The 18,193-nt window shown below is 36.3% G+C and overlaps 1 protein-coding gene across 6 annotated transcripts; it reads right to left on the bottom strand.

Moving 5' to 3' along the window:
* Positions 1 to 7,436: 7,436 nt before the first annotated feature.
* On the bottom strand, positions 7,437 to 10,144 carry LOC145729434 (phenoloxidase-activating factor 1-like). Of its 6 annotated transcripts, XM_081980197.1 has the most exons (8): positions 9,888 to 10,144; positions 9,694 to 9,832; positions 9,156 to 9,198; positions 8,268 to 8,396; positions 8,112 to 8,212; positions 8,013 to 8,048; positions 7,726 to 7,962; positions 7,437 to 7,675 (listed from the first exon to the last, which is right to left on the bottom strand). In XM_081980197.1, exons 3-8 carry the CDS (start codon positions 9,170 to 9,172, stop codon positions 7,506 to 7,508), a joined length of 690 nt encoding a protein of 229 aa, XP_081836323.1. In that variant the 5' UTR covers positions 9,173 to 9,198; positions 9,694 to 9,832; positions 9,888 to 10,144; the 3' UTR covers positions 7,437 to 7,505. The 6 variants fall into 6 exon arrangements, with proteins under 6 accessions (XP_081836323.1, XP_081836325.1, XP_081836319.1 ...); XM_081980199.1 differs by lacking the exon at positions 8,268 to 8,396 and having other exon boundaries at positions 9,888 to 10,138; XM_081980193.1 differs by having other exon boundaries at positions 8,013 to 8,212; positions 9,888 to 10,131.
* Positions 10,145 to 18,193: the final 8,049 nt, after the last annotated feature.

Raw genomic sequence — 18,193 nt, 5'->3', positions numbered from 1 at the left:
TATTTAGCTGTTTTAATTAAATTAAGAATGAAATTAGTGACAAAATATTAAACATTAAATTAAGCCATTAGGCAATTGAATTAAAAATTACGAAAGTGACACCTTGTAAGGTGAGAATTGTGCCATAAAGTACTTTTTATTAGCCAGATCTAAACAAGTTAAAAATCAACCCGTAACAAACTCAATTTCCATAATGATATGAACAACATAAATTTTGATACTATTTTAAATGAGTCGATACCAAATATAATAATACATTACGGAAACTATAAAAGAAATTATAAAGCTGAAATAGAAGACATACTCCAAATATCTTAAAACTAAAAGCCTGGACAAAAATCTCTACTTAGATATAAAGAACTACCTATCTTTTGCCATGAGGAATGAAAAGAAAAGCATATATGACCTTTTAAATTAATAAAGTTAAGAGAAAATCTAAGGAAACTTGGTCAAAAACTTAATAAATGGAAGGTACACAACCAACCAATGTATGATATCCCTATGCACCTAAGAAATGTGAATGACATAAGTGACCATTTTTCGGGTGTGTTCGGATCACCTGTGCAAAATGATGGTAATGTAGGTCCAGAATTTAATATTAATACCATTAACGGTTTCCGTGTTTCTGATGGGGCTGGGTCGCATTCGTTTAATGATATTACTAAGTTGGAGGTTTATCAAGCATTTCATAAAGTCAAATCAAGAGCAGTAGGCTTCGACTCTATTACATATGATATGATATTGTTTAGCTTAAATTAAATAGTCCCGGTTTTGAATGATATTTACACGTCGTGTACGGACACTGTCCTTGACATATGGAAGATTTCAATCTTTAGTAAGAAGGCGAAGATTGAGTCTCTAAGTGAGCTACGACCGATTAATATGCTTCCAATAATGTCTTTTTCTAAGGTGTCCGCTGATCTATTGCAGATCATAATTAGGTCGGAGATCGCTTGTCTGATATTACTTGATTACAGCAGGGCTTTCGATATGATTATTTATGGATTATTGTTACAAAAGCTTCAGTATTATGGATTTTCATGTATTGTGTGTAAGTGGTTTGAGAACTATTTAAGAGGTAGGAGGCAAGTTGTAAAGTTGGACGGGGAAGAATCTGATTTGGTTCAAGTAACAAGAGGTGTGCCTCAGGGAAGTGTATTAGGCCCTGTACTATTTAATGTACATATACAGGGTAATTCAAATTCGACCCTCACCATTGGGATCTCGGAATCTATAAGAGATACGAGAAAATTTAAATTGCAATGTCACACGCAATTGGCCTGAACATACATAGTCACAAAGGTGTACACGTGACTTAAACTGGTTTATTCACTCGAAGAGCTAAGGCCACTCGCTACGCTCGTCGACCTAGTTGTTCTTTTCGTGAATAAAAAATGGTCAGTCGCTGCTGTATAAATAACTATTAAACCACTCTGAATGACATTCGCCTATTGTCACACCCGTGTTAGTACTTACGGTACACACCCAGTAACCAGCACAGTCAGCAAGGTTAGCATAATGAGGTCGCTGACGAATATAAAAGATGCAAAGATGCACCGTAGCTCGACTAAATTACCGAACTCTGGGGTCTTCCCCAGAGGGAGGTCACTGACTGATCTCTGGGTCACGCCTATTGTATTACCTTCAACTCGGACCGTCTCCCCACATCATGCTCTTCGCCATATTGGCGATCTGGGGGTAAGATTATTGTAACTATTATCTTGAATAAAAGTGGATTACCTGTGGAAACCTGAGTATTCTCCCTCTGGGCAACCCCTTAACGTGACATGGTGGAGGCGCCTCGTTGGATCCCCGTCTGTTAATCCTCACATTGGTAGACGCACCCTCGCAGACACACGCTAAACAAGGGCACAAAGAAAAAGGGAATGAATGAAGACGGTACACTTCTAGGTCCACAAAATCTGGCAGCCCGCTTCGAATAAGGTACAGAAGCTCAAGTGGAAGAAGATAAGCTAAGACAAGGGCCAGAAGGGTAGAGAAGAGACATAGCGAAAACAAAATGATAGGTTTTGGAAGAAAAAGGGCTAGCCTGCAGATCCACAGTTGCTTGAACTGAGTAGGGCAATGTCGAGGGGCCTGTAGGACGCTCTAAGAAGGCAACCATAGCGCAACATTTTTAGTGCATAGCAGCACATTATTTTCGTATTATATTGGGTATGGTAAAAGGCAAATTTTCTTAATTAGGTTTCATAGAATAAGTGTATAGTTAGCGCAATTATTTATTTACAATATCTTTCTTGATTTCTAGGCCAGTTTCGCGGTCCCTGACCTAGGTGTAGGTATGTGATGACCTAGCAAATTCGTGCATTTATGAAGTTTTAGGTTACAACAAAGTGTACTGGTTTACATAATGGTTTTATTTATGTTTTAAGAGATGAATGGCAAACAAAGTAATAATTGAAATCTTATTTTACTTTTTTAGGGTCCCTGGCAATCTTGTTGCGTCTATCGATCAACTGCTACAGCCTTGTTGAAAGGCGAACTAGCCTTATGTCTTGGAGAAGCTAACATCTTCAGATGGGTCCCGCCACGATGGTGCTACTTACACCCGTGTGCACCCGGAGTCTTTAATAAGTCGAGCTGAAGAAGCATCTCCAAATGGGCTCACGTTAATTAGGAAGAAATATACATGTCCAAGGATAGGTGTGCTAAAGGAGCACGCAAAAGGACACAGTATGAAGAAATGAAGCTAAGCGATCAAGTTTGCCGCTTAGAGAATACAGTGTCAAGAGAAGGCACTACGATGAGATGAAGCTTAGATGAAGCGTTTTCACTTAGACGATGGTGCCAACGAAGGGTACAATGAGCAATTTACGTGAATTTCGCTTAATAAGGAAGGCAATAAGATAGACGCAACAGCAAGGTTGAAAGGTGACCCAATGTAACATTTGTGATGTTTTAAAGTACACCCCTATCTCTCGCAGGCATTAAGAATAGGACTATGATAAGCTAACATATTGTAATCTGGTGAAGAAATAAAGGCCTCGTTCCACCACCTTCATACACCCTATAGCATTTAAGGTTAACATTAGCATATGTAGACTATGTATAAGTTTCGCTTGTAGTGTTCGGGGCGAACACTTTTTGGAAGGGGGAGATGTTACACCCGTGTTAGTAGTTACGGTGCACACCCAGTAACCAGCACAATCAGCAAGGTTAGCATAATGAGGTCGCTGACGAATATAAAAGATGCACCGTAGCTCGACTAAATTACCGAACTCTGGGGTCTTCCCCAAAGGGAGGTCACTGACTGATCTCTGGGTTAGTCTGGGTACGGCCTATTGTGGAACGCTACGTGGAGCTACGTGACCAAGTGCCACACCCGAGTATCAGCCCTAGAAATAGTGTGGGCGTGCAGCAAGAGTTACCGCACCTACTTACCTCCCTTTGCTAGGTACCTAACGTCTTTACCGGCCCGTTGAATGTCTTCGGACACGAGTCTAGGGTTCATTTATCCCCGCTAAAGCGTCGCCCTCCGTGAACCTCCCTTCAACCCGGACCGTCTCCCCACATCATGCTCTTCGCCATCTTGGCGATCTGGGGGTGAGATTATTGTAACTATTATCTTGAATAAAAGTGGATTACCTGAGGAAACCTGAGTATTCTCCCTCTGGGCTACCCCTTAACACGAGATTTACAGATGTAAACAAACAAACAAACAATGTCACATCTACGGGGCGGGCTGCAAATTTAACAGAACTGTAATTTTATTTTTTTTTTAATATAAGAAGTCCAAAATAATAAAAATACTGTATAAAACACGTGACTTAAATCGGTTTATTCACTCGAATAAATATGAATGAATAAAAAATGGTTTAAGTCACTTGCTGTATAAATAACAATAAACTTGCACATAACATTATAAAAAATTTAAATTTGGCAAAAAATGAAGTTCCTAAAATGATGATCTTTCTCTTGGAAACATTAATGAGCTGTTTAAGTTAAGGTAGGTTAGGTTAGTTGACTTGCTCTAATGGTCGTCCGAATTATCGTGTTTGACAAGTACTGTCAAAAATAATGACATTTTATAAAACGGCCCATTAACTCAAAGCCATAACTATAGTAAAAATAGTTTTTATTGAATTATTTTGTCATTTATCAATTAAATCATAAGTTATTATACATCACTAAAATCAGAATAAAATAAATAAAAACAAAAAATCAAATTTTCAGTTTTTTTCGGAAGTACTCGGAAAAACGAAATTTTTAAAACAGCATTTGGTTGAGCTTTAAATTGCGCAACTTTGCCCCAATTTAAACTTTCTCGTATCTCTTATGGTTTCTCAGATCCCAATGGTGAGGGTCGAATTTGAATTACCCTATATACGGCTAATCTTGTGAAGCAGGTTAGATTTTGCTCAGTCCACTTATATGCGGATGATACCCAGCTTATTTATGGCTTCGCACCGGAGAATGCGTGTTTTGTACTTAAAAGAATCGATAAGGATTTGTGTGGAAAGGAAGTGGAATATGCGAGAAACTTGGGAGTGATATTTAACAGTAACCTTAATTTCGAATATCGTGTTAAAAAAAAAACTAGTTTGGTCATTAAGCTCAGACAGCTTTATCCGTTCAAATGTCTGCTACCTACACAAGTTAAACAGATTTCTAGAATCATTAATTCTGTCTCAATTTAATTATTGTAACGTTGTGTATTAATATTAATTATCTAAGTAAGGAATATAAGAACAAAATACAGAAGCTTCAATATTCAGCAATGAGATTTGTATATAAAATAGGAAAATTTCAACATGTTACTCCAAAAAGGTGAGCAAAAAGATACTCTCAATGACAAAGTTGAAAGGTGACCCAATGAAAGGATTAATTATTTTTTGCGTTTGAAAACGTTATCTAGGAATCGAGAAACAGTTTTAAGAGAAAAGTGTATATATTTTTGTGAAAAAAGTTTTTCCCATACCCTCCGGATGATGCACCGTAGAGCTGAGCTACCCCTTAACGTGACAATATTAGACTCAATTGCATTCATCAAAACTGGAAGTAATTAAAGTCTTCCCAAACTAAAAACTTTTTTACAACACAGATTTTAATTATTATTGTCTTTTATGTCATAAAGACTGCATAACAATGGAGATGCCTACTCAAAACGTCCAGAAATTAAAGTGGCTTCCGCCTAAAAATACCGTAACAATGATTTTTCACTGTAGAACATTCCTGAATTTTTTAAGGCAAACAAAATTTTAATTAAAGTTAAATTGAAATAATAGAAACACTCGGTTTAGCGAGAATTGTACACTGGAGGACTTAATTGCAAAAAGTTTTTTGCTGCAGGAAATATTTTGTTGTGTAAAGAACGTTTTAATATGTAGTAGCTAATTTTAATATACGCCTATACAGGTACATTTTTTAGATGTAATTAAATTGAAAAACATTCTAATTTAACAGAAAATTAATACAAAAGGAAGGGAATGACACGCAGTCGTCCCCACAATACTTTATTTAGACCTTCAAAAGGTAAGGCCTGCTCGACCAGCAGTTTTCAAAAAGAAGTAGTAGTCCAGAAAATTAATAGTTTATTGCGATTGTTGAGGATTAGTTAGGTTAAGTCAATAAAAATAAATAGTAATTTTTATGCTTTTGTCTGTGGCCTCGGTCATCCTCAGATCACCAAGTTCATTGTGAATTTTTCCAGAAAGTCTATTATAGTTGTTTACCCAAACTTTTAACATTAACATAAAAAAGTCTATCTAGTATCTTCTTCTAAAAACTTCAATCGTACGATATTTTTTGATGGTATTTAAACGTTTTGACTTACATGAGTTCACCATCAGGACATATAAACTTTTGTGAATTCGTGCAGAAATGTTAGAACTAAAGACTTTATATTATTAAGTTGGTAAAGATGTGATGATTAGTTGTTAAGACAATGCTTCTTGTCGATAATCGACTATCCGATAGTATATCAAAAAATAAGTTGACATTTATTATTTCATTTTGCGAAACGAACGTTTAAATATGTGGTGGCAACAAGATGGTGCGCCACCGCACAACAGCTTAATTGTATCAAATTTTTTAATTTATTATTTTGGAACTAAGTTGATAGGTAATCAAGGATCAATCAGGTAGGCCCGCAAGGTCACCTGACTTGACACCATCAGACTATTTTAATGGGGTTATTCGAAAAATGAGGTCTATTCTGTTCAGCCAAGAAATTTGGAGGATTTGAAAACAAAAATTATACGTGTCCACAGGAAAATATCCCCACAGACAATTAGAAATGCTTGTACCGTGGAGCTGCTTAGAAGGTATGAATCTTGCCATACCGGAAATGGACGCCAGTTTGAGCATTTTTTGTGATTTTCTCGCAAAGATTTAGAAAAAAAAGTATTACACATTGTGGATCCAAGAAAATACACGGGCGTTCCATTGAAAAAAAAAAGAAGTTTATGTCAAAAAGTGCGTTTTTGCTTCACCCTGTTTATATAAGTAAATTGTCATTGAAAGTCCCATTCTAAATAATAAATTTCTATCCGAAACCTTTTTCTTTAAAATGTACAGGAACGGAGAAATTAAGCGTCTAAATAGAGTTGGGACACCCTGTATAGTAAAAATTGCTTAATTAAATCTAACACAGTCATCGAGAAGTCACTTGAAAAGTAGAGGAATTACAGCAAAACTTGCAATCCAATAAAGCATATTATATCAGAAATAGATTATTAAATGTCAAAAATGCACTGATGGAGGTATACAATGCATTTTACGTGATTCAAATAGAGTGTTTTTGTTTTTGTGTGTGTGCTCTATTTTTATAGCTTTATGATAATTTTGACAGTTTTCACACTTAAAATAAACTAAATTAAGTTAGACACAGATTGACAAATGTCATAACTATCAGGCATGCAATGAGGAAGATATAAAATGCATTGAATCTAAATCAAACGTATTTTACTTAGTTTCATGTTTTTGATCTAGCTTTATAGCTTTATGGAGACGATTTTGACAGTTGTCACATTCAAAATAAACTTTTAAAAGATTTCTCTTTTACTCCTCTATTTTCGCATAAGCTTTGTATACAAAAACATGTAAGTAAATACGTTAAATCACGTTTGTGTAGCGCAATTGAAGTTGTATCAATAGTTTGTAAAGAATATTGAATAAAGTAGAAATATATGCAGCTTTACCACAAAATATCTTTTCCATGCTGTTTTTGCTAGTTCTAGAATGATTCTATTAATTTTTTGAGCTCTACTAATCGGCTGGGAAATAATTCCCTGTTTATGCAATCTATTCTTAAGTAATTTTTCTCATTAAATCCATTTGAAAATTAGTTCTATTCTTAGTTGGCTGATTAGGCTTTGCAAGATTGTATAACAAAAGTCCACCTACAAAGCAAAGTAGCATTAAGATTGCTCCTTAATTCCCTTCTTTAAATAACCTGTGTAACAGATAAAAAGTCAAACATTTAAAAGTAATATATTTAATTTATTAGTTTAGAATTAGTAAAATATTACAAAACAGTTTTCAATTCAAGGCCTGACTGTATTATGAATCCAAGGAACATATTTAGCAACTTTAGTATAAACATCAGGATATCCTGGAGTTCCACATGGTATAGCTCCAAATGACACCACGCCCTCAAGCATGAATCTGGTTCTGTCAGTGGGCAAATTTCTCATCAATGGACCGCCACCGTTACCTGTTTTTGTCATCATTTCAGTATAGTAAATTTAAATTTTTATAGTATACCTGTGCAGGTGTCTTTTTCATCTTCACCATCAGCACATAACTGATTCTTTGTTAGTGTGACACCCCATCTGCTAAAGGTTTTAGCGCATCGTTCAAAATCAGTTTTAGACACTGATAGCTTCAGCTTTACCTCGCTCCTTCTGCCTGTATTAGTTTCACCCCATCCAGCAAGAATTAATTGTTCACCTGTGGCTGTCTCATAGCTAGGTTCAGGCAAGCAGATTGGTTGAACAAAGTCTGAAAACAGTCAAAATCACTTACAGTTTTAATTTTTCAATTGTTTATACCTGTATATTGTACTTTTCTTTCCAACCGAACTAATGCTATATCATGTAAATAATTAAAGTCTTTTATATAGCTTGGATGTGGAATCAACTCCTCAATACCTACGTTAACCTCAGGCCGATTACAAAATCTCTGACCACTGTGATAAAAGCAGTCTTGTGTTGGACTGGTGATGTTGTACTCGCCAAATCGAATGTTTATACTACAATTATGAGATTTTAGACTGAGGAATTTACCTAGAGTTTTGGTGTCGGTACGGTTGTCCTCTTTTTAAGATTGCTCCAGTAATACAATGCGCAGCTGTGAGTATGTAGCGGCTATTTATGAGAGAACCTTCGCAAGATGTGCCGTGTTTACCGTTTGGTTTTAAGTATTCGAGCAGTAGACTAAAAATAAGCTCTAAGAGTAAGTTAAATAAGTTCTAAAAGATTTATAGTTATTAATGAAACAAGGCCGATAACGAGTAAATAACAAGCGAAGTTTATAATCACCCGAGTGCGTTATTTACGTGTCGGCCGTGTGCCGTTAAACGGTATTCATCACACTGTAAGGGCTTCTCTTAAAAAAATTTAAATACCCGCTATTTTATTGAAAGTTGTTGTTTGAAAATCGCGTGTTGTCAGGGTTATTATTACCTCATCTGCATCAAGACTTACACAAAAAAGTTCAATACAAACATATTATTCTGTGGGAATCTACGAGTATACAGGAAGATTCAGAAACGCGTTACAAATATAACTTTGATGAACAAGAACGAAGATGAATATTTGGATGTTGTTTTTTTGTTATCCACTTGAAATTGTTGCTTTTTTGTACTAGACCACCATGTATAGAATATTTTAAAGTCATTTACTAATCTTTATGACCTGAAAAAGCTGTCAAAATAGGTCAACTTAGACAGATTCTGCTTGCCAAAATCTACATTGTGATCTAAACATTGCAATGCCATATGTTTGCAGTTTTTATATATTCAGCTTCAATCTTGTGCAGACAATGAAAGTGTGGCCTTCAGTGTCACAGAAGTAAAATATTTTTTTCTAAATCTTTGTCTAATTGACAGTAGATTCAAAAAAACACTTTGATTGATTCTTTAGAATGATTCTAGTTTGCAGTGTGGCAACTTTTATATAAATTAAATAAATTACCTGCCATCCACATTCATTTTTGCTTGGTAGAGATGGATTGGGCCTGTAATTTTCATCAGTTACATCAATACTTGCGGGTACTTTATTAAAACCCTTAAAAAACTAAAATATAATTTACGTTTATATTTGAAACACCATATACCTGTAAAAATTGAGGTATATCTCCTATGAATGTGCTTAAATCTATTGTTATCATGCATTATACTGCATTCAACATTCATACTAAAAAATTGCATAACATTTATTGATATTTTTAGAACCGGTTGCAAACACAATAAAAGAGATAACAAACTTTTTGAAACAAAATTTTAAATACATTTTTGATTTTAATCTTGCCAATGTCGTATCCCAGAAAGACTTTCCGGATGTGTAAAAAACGTTAGTTTGTGTTTAAGTGGTTGCCTAATATGTCCCAACATTACAATTATTTGCATTTGCATGTTTGTATAAACAAAATTCTATTACTATTACTTCCGGAGCTTCTAATATTAGATAAAATTCTGAATCACCTTGAATAAAAATACAATAAAATACTTACTTGGAAGATATTAAAAAATTAGTTTGTTCTTGAGTTCTAGTAGAGGATCGATGTAAAGCTCTTAGCGAGTCACACTGGTAGAGACTAATGCATAATGCAGACTATCCCGAAGGAGTTTTACAAAATTCTCCTAAGTTTTCTATTGCCAAATACCATATTAAAAAGCTGTAATAATCAAATGGAGATATACGTACGGGAATGGACCACTGACAAAAACAAACCACATAAACAAAACACGTAAACCGAAATCATTTCCTATGATATCCCTACTGACCTCCTCGAATTCTGCTTCTGTAGTGAGCCAGAATGCAGCCACTTCGTTACAATCAAGTGTTCTTTCTGTGTGATAAACCGGTATTTCCTTAATTTTTACTACTTCCACAGAGCTTTGAATAAAGATAAGTTAGTACATCAGCCTTCGGTTAATCCATTGCGTAGAAAGAACCTTCGAAAGTTCAAAGGTTGTTTGATAAGTGGGTTTTATGTTTTAATATTTTCTTCTGCAATTTATTTTTAAACTATAAGGTTTTTCCATTTTCACCGGTTTTTATTTATTACGTTACGTTAGTATTTTTGTAGTGTAAAAAATCTAACTGCGATGATAAATTTTTATTCAAAGTATTTATTAAATTGACTATTTTTTTATTTGTTTCCTGGACATGTTAAATAATTTCTAATAATTTCGTCCTATTATTAGTCAACTAATCAACATTTCGATTTAAACATTTTTTAATTCACAAAATGTTTAAAAAAAAATAAATTACTCTGAATGACATTCGCCTATTTATAGATGTAAACAAACAAACATCACATCTACGGGACGCGGTGCAAATTTAAAAGAACTGTAATTTTAGTTTTTTTAAATATAAGAAGTCGAAATTTAATAAAATATTGTATAAAACACGTGACTTACACCTGGTTTATTCACTCGAAGAACTGTCATGTGCCAAGTTGTAGTTGTGAGGTTAAGCAGGCACGCGGCAACAGTAGTAGTAGTCCTACGATTGCAGAGTTTTGTTGTTTCCCCCTTCTAGGGGGTTGTTACTGTTGTTATTATAAATGCTTAATAGCATTTACGTTGTTTTCTTATAATATCCTGGCGGATATTAAAAAAATGGTTTAAGTCACTTGCTGTATAAATAACTATGTTGAGGTTACGTGGAATTGCTAGGATGATTTTGAAGGACCACTCTGAACTTAACTTTTCAGAGAAACTTGCTTTAGGTAGAGAAAAACACTGAGACAAAAAGCGGTTTTAAATAACTAGTTCTATTTTCGAAATTATGAAAATAACGGTACAAAACAAACGTGGTTATGAGCAAGAACGTGAACAACAAGAAAGCTTCAAAAATTGTTGTCATTTTTCACTCCCGGTCTGTCTGAATTCATTTAGATTTCGTTTTTTACGGATGACAGAGCCACGATGCCCCATTTACGCGTTGACACATTGCGAAAAGCACTCAACTCACAACAAACTATTATTAAACTAGTATTAGTAAAATACACTAGTAAATTATTTTATATCAACAACTTTTTTTTTTTTTTTTTTCTAATTTCCAAAACGGAAACTTTCCAGGAAGGAAATAAACCTTGCTGGGAAAGTTTCCATTTGCCATCATTTGTCAACTCTCAATTGTCATTTTTATCTATCAGGTCAGTCAATACTCGCGTTTTCCACTGGCAAGTCTAGCGCAAAACTAGTAAAACTAGTAAACTAGTAAGTTGTATTCTATTCTATTAAATGTCATTGAAACAATAGGTCACAATACACCATTTTTGCAATACGTTAAGGTTAGGTTAGGTTAGGCAATTGAACGACAACATTGACTGTTTGACGCACCAAATGTCAATATTGTCACGTTTAAATTGTAAAGCCCGTTTGGCCCAACAAGTTAAACGAGACGTGCGTTTATTACTTTAATAAACGCCTTTACCGAGATCTCGTTTCAGAGGTAGAATCAAACCACTTGGCAGAAAAATATAATTTAATAACTAAATAACTTAACTTAGTGAATCGGAATAAAACCTTCAAACATAATTCCCTAAAGTAACACTTTAAACAATACCTTTTACATGCACAAAATATTACAATAATAAATCCATACTTACATTTGTTAAACAATGATGAGGGCAGCTTTCTGGAGGGTTTGACAATCGCGATTTACTATAATTTAGGAAATGGTTTACTAATTAATTACGAACCCGGTGCTGGTTGCAGAATTTAGGACGACTACATTTTGTGGCGTGAGCGAAGTCTGTGGCTGGATGCTACCATCTCTCTCGGAGCACGGCGAAACTGGACAGAACTGACTGTCTGGACAAGACTGGGAAGACTGTCCTCCGAATACTTCGAACTCCTTCGAACTGAACTTCCACAGTGCGGTTCCCCCCAACAAGTTTCTTCCAACATTCCAAGTACTAGTTTCACCAATCAGAAACTCCCAGACCTGGTCTCCTCTAGCCGACAACTCGTGACGACCTTTCGACCCTCGGTACTTTGTCTCCAGCTGTTTAAAAGCTACCACGGCATACGAATTGTGTTTCCTGGTTCACATTTCGAAAACTCTACTACTTTATTGAAACCAGGTGGCGCCCGAGGCAACTTTCCTTAATTTCAATATTTATTATTTATCAGAGGAAATTGGAAATATTGGAAAATAAAGAAAATGTTCTTTTATTCGAAAGAACTTTAGAAGCTATTAAAACCAGATCAAATTGTCTTTATAATTGTTCCAATTGTTGAAAAGGATAATTACATCCTTTATCGGCTGTATCTTCTTCTACTAACACCTAGTCAAAACTCCTATAAAGTAATTTTTCCGTCATCAAAATACCTAATCCTTAATGAAGAAAAGCATGCTGCTTTCGACGACTCTTGCGAGAACGTGAAGGAACAAGAATACCTCTGTTATGAAATCAACTCCGTACCAAATGATGACCAGAGCCCTTGTGAAGTACAGATGTTGAAATTCAACGAAAAATCTTCAAGATGCCAACAGACGCCTGTTGAAGTGGAATAAATCAAGATGGAAAAATTGGAGCAACAGAAGTGGATGGTTATTATCCCAAATCAAGTAGTGGCACACCAACTCTGTGGATCAGAGTCAGATAATGTCAGATCATCAGAGTCGTATAATAAAAAGGAGTTTTGCTTGGTGTTATAAAATTTTTAAATTATTTTCGAGTGGAATTTGTCGGTTAAACCAAAATGACACTAATTTTACTTTCAACTGTGGAAATAGTATATTGTACAGAGTGGCCTAGTTTGCTTGTTTTTGTATGGAAACTCCCAGAACCATTATGAAATTTAAAAATCAAAGTTCAGAAATCAGCTTTCGATGCCGCAAACAAATGCTCCTTTTATCCCTAAAATAAGAGATTAAAAGTGCACTTTTAATTTCTAAAGTGCCATACAATAATTTTATTAAATTTCGTCCCATTATTAGTCAATTATTCAATACTGAGCAACGATTTAAACAATTTTTTATTCACAAGAGATTTAAAAAAAATTGCTCTAAATGACATTCGCTTATTTACTGATGTAAGCAAACAAACATCAATGTCATATCTACGGGGAGCGGCGTAAATTTACTAGAACTGTAATTTTAGTCTTTAAAACACGTGATTTAAGTGACACGTAAAAAAGTGGTTTATTTAAGTCACTTGTTCTATATATAACTATTTACTACAAACGCATTAAAATATCAACTTTTAACACGCTATTGAACTATTTAAAATAACGTTTTAAGACATTAGTGCTTTAAAGAACCATTTTAAAAGCACTGGTGGCCATACACGATACACGTTAGGGTTTGCATGATGGTTATGACTGTACAAGCTTAACTTACAATTAAACCCTAGTGTGTATGTGATAAAACGGTACAGTTATACCAGAACACGATCAGTTAACCAATGACGTAAGCATTACTGTTCGGGAGAGCATATTATAAGCGCCCTAGTTCAACAGCAGAAGATCGGCACGTTACGTGTTTTTGGTATCATTCGGCCTTAACCTGAGATGACATTATGTTGTCCCTGTTGCAAGAAATCTTTTAATGGTGCTGAGGGTCTCTCTCATGTGCTGATATTGTCACGTTTAGGGGTGCGTAGTGAGGGATGGTAGAGAAACTACTCAGGTCACAGGTAAGCCCCCAGATTAGAAGGTCACTAATGCCGTAATCACCGGCGTCTTCATGAAAGTACGGGGAGGGCGAGTCTAATTCAGTCCTTCAGCTACACCGTAAAGGGGAACACGCAAGGTGTTCTTGTACGATGTGACCAAAGGACCAAGTAGTAAACTGATAGGGTTAAAGGTTCGAACGGTCACTTTATGTTGCCAGAGAACCCTTCTCTTCTCAGCATGGGATCCTAAGAGGGTAGCGAGCTGTCCCGCCACTTTAAGTTAGGGACTATTACTCGCCGACCGACCCGGAAACCATGCAGTGAGTTAACAGGCATCTGAGAAAACTAAAAATATGTTTAATAACGCTGGATAATAAAAAGTGTGAAATTGTGAAATTCACACATTCACACATTAAGTCCACGTTGACTGGCTGCAAATTTCTACAAGGAACAATCACAAACAAATTCACTCGTTTTTTGTCTATGCTTTATGCGGTATGTTGATTAAACCCCGTATGTTGAATTGTTCCAACTGACTTCGTATAAACACAGTCTAAAGATATAATAATCAGTTCGATCACTTGACTCTTATCGTAAAACCTAAGCGCCCCTGCGTGTTCTGACCAAGTCGGAATCAAATTTTAGCAGGTTCTAACCGGATATTATGCGTTGAATTTTCGTTCCTACACGTTAAATATGCTGGACCGTTATTTTGTCTTCAGTGAGGTAGAAATTTAATTAGTGTTCGAAAACATGAGCAATCACGGATTCTACTGTGCGGTTGACAATTGCTGTGTTAACTAGCTAGATCACCTTTTTTTCTTCTGACATTACCTTTTTTTTCGAAGCCCTATGGATTTTATAAGGTATAAAACACATATATTTTTAGTTTTATTTTACTAAACATTTAGAACAAAAGTGTAACAGAAAATTTAATTAATATTTATTAGCTATTATTTTAGATGCCAAAAAAATCGTAAAAATGCAAATTTAACGACATAAGAAGCCCACAAGAAAATACGAATATGCACCAATCATTTTCATAATAACTGCTTTACATCGTTGGAAAAACGTTTACTGAAAACTGCACTTCCAGCTGCGTTTTTGGTTTCTTCGGAGTTAACTAACATTACGTCAACCCAAACTGATACACAAGGTAGTCAATTTATGTTCTTAATTTGTGGAATTTTTTTATTCTAAAAGTAACTTGATGCTTGAAATAATTAATACTAGAATAACCTAAACATGATAAAAACCTTTACTATAATTTGGAATATCCATAAGTGCTTTTTTTTAATTTTTCACACTTGGGTTGAAAATTTTGAAAAACCCTGTATAGTAAGTACAATGCTTAAGAAATATTTACAAATAGTAATGATAAGTACTGTAACGAAGTTTTTAGATTCGATACTAATATTTCACCAAGCGAGTGAAACTGTGTCCTGTAAAATATTGTAAATGCGCTTCCGTGTACGGTTTATCGAAATTATGGAAGGGATAAGCCTCGGGCGACGATCCGATCGTTGCTGTGGCGCGCCTGCGATACCGATACGCGGCGGCGGCCCCACTACCGACGCGTCATTGTGGTGGGGTTCCTGAAGAGCGTATAAATGTAACCCCGCGGCGCTAGGCAGGGAGCCCCAAGACCTCCACCAGGATGACCACCTGACGAAGAAAGAAGAATTCAAGACAAGAAGAGCGCAGAAGAGCCCCGTTGTCAGCCGGGGCACTCTCACCCAGGACAGGGGACGCCGTTGTAACACTGGTAATTCCTGAAAGGGAAACGCCAGTGCCTGTTAACGGAGTCCTTCTTCCGGACCTTTCCCTTTGGTCTACATCGATGAGAGGGTAAAAAACAGTAGTATTGCTTGACCCGCATATCTGAGGCCATTCTTCCTGTCATTTATAATGGCGCGATGCAGGGAGTCTCGCACCACCTTCGCAGGACTCTCTCCGATAAGCATACCGTCCGTCCGTAACGGTAAGTACCATGGCTTGGTAGCGTGGTCGCCGGGCGCTCCTGTCATGTAGGTGCATGTCGCATGACGCCCCTTTACCTGTTCCCCATGTTCTGGCGTATGGTCGGAACGTGTCCGTCACCCCTCTTTCCCCCCTGTTGGAGTAGAGTCGCAGGGATACCTGGTCGTGTTGGCGTAGTTCGCATGACGTCACCCCACCGCAACACGTTTTTCGTATGGTCAAATGTGGTCCTGTCCCGAACCAAGTATGGCGTAGTGTCGTACGGACGTTCGTCCTTTGGGCCGTGGCGAAGTGTTGGAACCTGTCTCTCCTTCTTTTACGCTAATGGTAATTTTCACCGAAACGAGACGGCCGCCGTACATTGCCGCGTTAGTTTTAGGATAGGCTGCACCGTAGGTTCCGGGTCCGCTAGGGTAAGACCGGAAGTTTATGATTAAGGGATACTTCCTAAGTTTATTGCACCATGCGGAGTTTTACGTCTTAAGTCTTACCGTATGTTTTCCTTTAGTTTGTAAAATATGTGGTTATGTTCCGAATAAAGAGAGTTGATTTGATACCAGTTTTTTGTTTCATCCCTGCGGAGCTCACAAATTCAGAAACTTTCCACTGTTTAAAAGCGACCCGAAGGCAATCGTGTTCCTACTGGCATGTAACAACTCAGGAGGTGGCGCCGGAGTTTTGAGCTGTTGAAAGCGAACCATATTTAAAAACGCGTCACAGTAGAAAAACATAAGTGATAAGTGTACAGGTCGTGTACAGGTTCCAATGTACACGACAATTCCATTGGATTCCAACTAAGCTTAAGTTAAAACTGAAAAAGGCAAATTCAATGTCTAAAATAACCGTCATCCCCCGTATAACACTTCCCAGCCAAAACGTTGTAATTAGGTGTGAGCGACCTTGGTAAAAGGCTAATAAGGTAATTTACTACCGGTAACGAAAAACGGCGGCATTTGCCGACACTTCAAAGCAATGATCTTACTGGAAATGGAGAAATACCCAAATACAACCGATATTTCATCTCTAGTAAATTAATGTTTTTCTTTCTTTCGTCATTTCTACAGTAATTTTATTTTTCCCAGAGCCACCTGATAAATATGGTGTGAAATCACTACTTGACTCAACTAAAAAGATAACTGGTTGAAACACTTTCAACTGACAAATCGCCTAAAAGTTGTGGCTTTGTTGTGTTTGCTGATATAACTGATGAGTCTTCTGTATTGGTGAAGTAGTAGTGGTTGCAGTATTTGGTTTTGCTAGTACTTCTATACTTCTAAAAGATTTTCTAAGTTTTACTTTATTGTACGGTTTTTCATAGTTGTTTCCAATTCTTCTGTGCAATACTTCTGAGGAAGTTGCAGTTCTGATTGGCAAGACCCATCAGCTTCTTCAAATAATCTTCTCTTTGACCGTGAGGTAGAAACAAATTACTCAACGTGGATACATAATATAACAAGATACGCCACGTTGATACAATACGGGCAAATGCAAATTTACCCACCTTAACAATTCTTAATTGCCACTACTATTTTCACATTCACATATTGTGCGAAGGCAAAAGTTATAAAATCGAAGCTAAAAATAGATAAAATAAATCCTTCAAACTAAAAGAAAAACCGCAGAGTAATCCAGTAAACCAGTAATTACGAATATCACCAAAACCGCGGTAATAATTTAGCTGGTAAACTATGGTCGACGGCACCATAGATCATATTTTGAAAATGTATTCGTATTTCTTAGCGATTAGTTGGAACCTGTATCGCTCTCTTACTCACACGCGCTTATTAACTGAACGCAATTCTGATACAAAAGTGACCTTCTCGATCTCGACGTTTAACGAGTTGTGTGCGTTCTTGCCAGATTGCTACTTGACCGTTTGCTGTTTTTGGTTTTTGTTGTTGATGACTTGACTAAAAACTGCTTACAGAGAGACAAAAAATAAATCAATATTGACTAATATTGGTATTCAAAATTCTCTGTGAAAAAGCTGCGTCAACTTAGGATAAGAAGTAAATAAAAACAAAATTAATGTAAAGTTCGGGTTTTAATGAAAAAACTAAACATCTGGCAACGTGGCGCGTTAAACGACAATGACGTGCATCGGCCGATTGATTGCCGTCTACTGTACGTTCGTCTGCCAGCAAACACGGTATTGTCTGGGCAGTGTTGCCGTTAACTCGAGCGAATTTCGAACATTATTATCGGTCCTTGTAATCGAATAGAAATGTCCGGATCGCTGATTGTAAGATCTTTACATAGAATTACCTACAAAAAAAAAACCGAGTCTAAAATCGTCTAGAGTTATCAGTCGTCAATGTGCAATGAGAAGTAGTGATTTTAGCAATAGCCATGTCTGTCCCTCTGGAGCCCTGGATTTTGGGGTGAATCAAACTATCTG

Source organism: Ips typographus, linkage group LG5 (genome assembly GCF_016097725.1).
Source record: "Ips typographus isolate SLU linkage group LG5, UJ_Ityp_2.0, whole genome shotgun sequence".
In the NCBI taxonomy this organism is placed as follows: domain Eukaryota; kingdom Metazoa; phylum Arthropoda; class Insecta; order Coleoptera; family Curculionidae; genus Ips; species Ips typographus.
The sequence above is the reverse complement of the archived record's forward strand: the minus strand, read 5'-3'. Positions and strand labels throughout refer to the sequence as shown.

Excerpts from the sequence above, each read along its gene's own strand:
- LOC145729434 (XM_081980193.1), bottom strand. Across the intron at positions 8,213-8,267 it reads ATCTTAAAAAGAGGACAACC|TATAAACATTCGATTTGGCG; the intron begins GTACCGACACCA and ends TCATAATTGTAG. Across the intron at positions 7,676-7,725 it reads TGAAAAAGACACCTGCACAG|GTAACGGTGGCGGTCCATTG; the intron begins GTATACTATAAA and ends TGACAAAAACAG.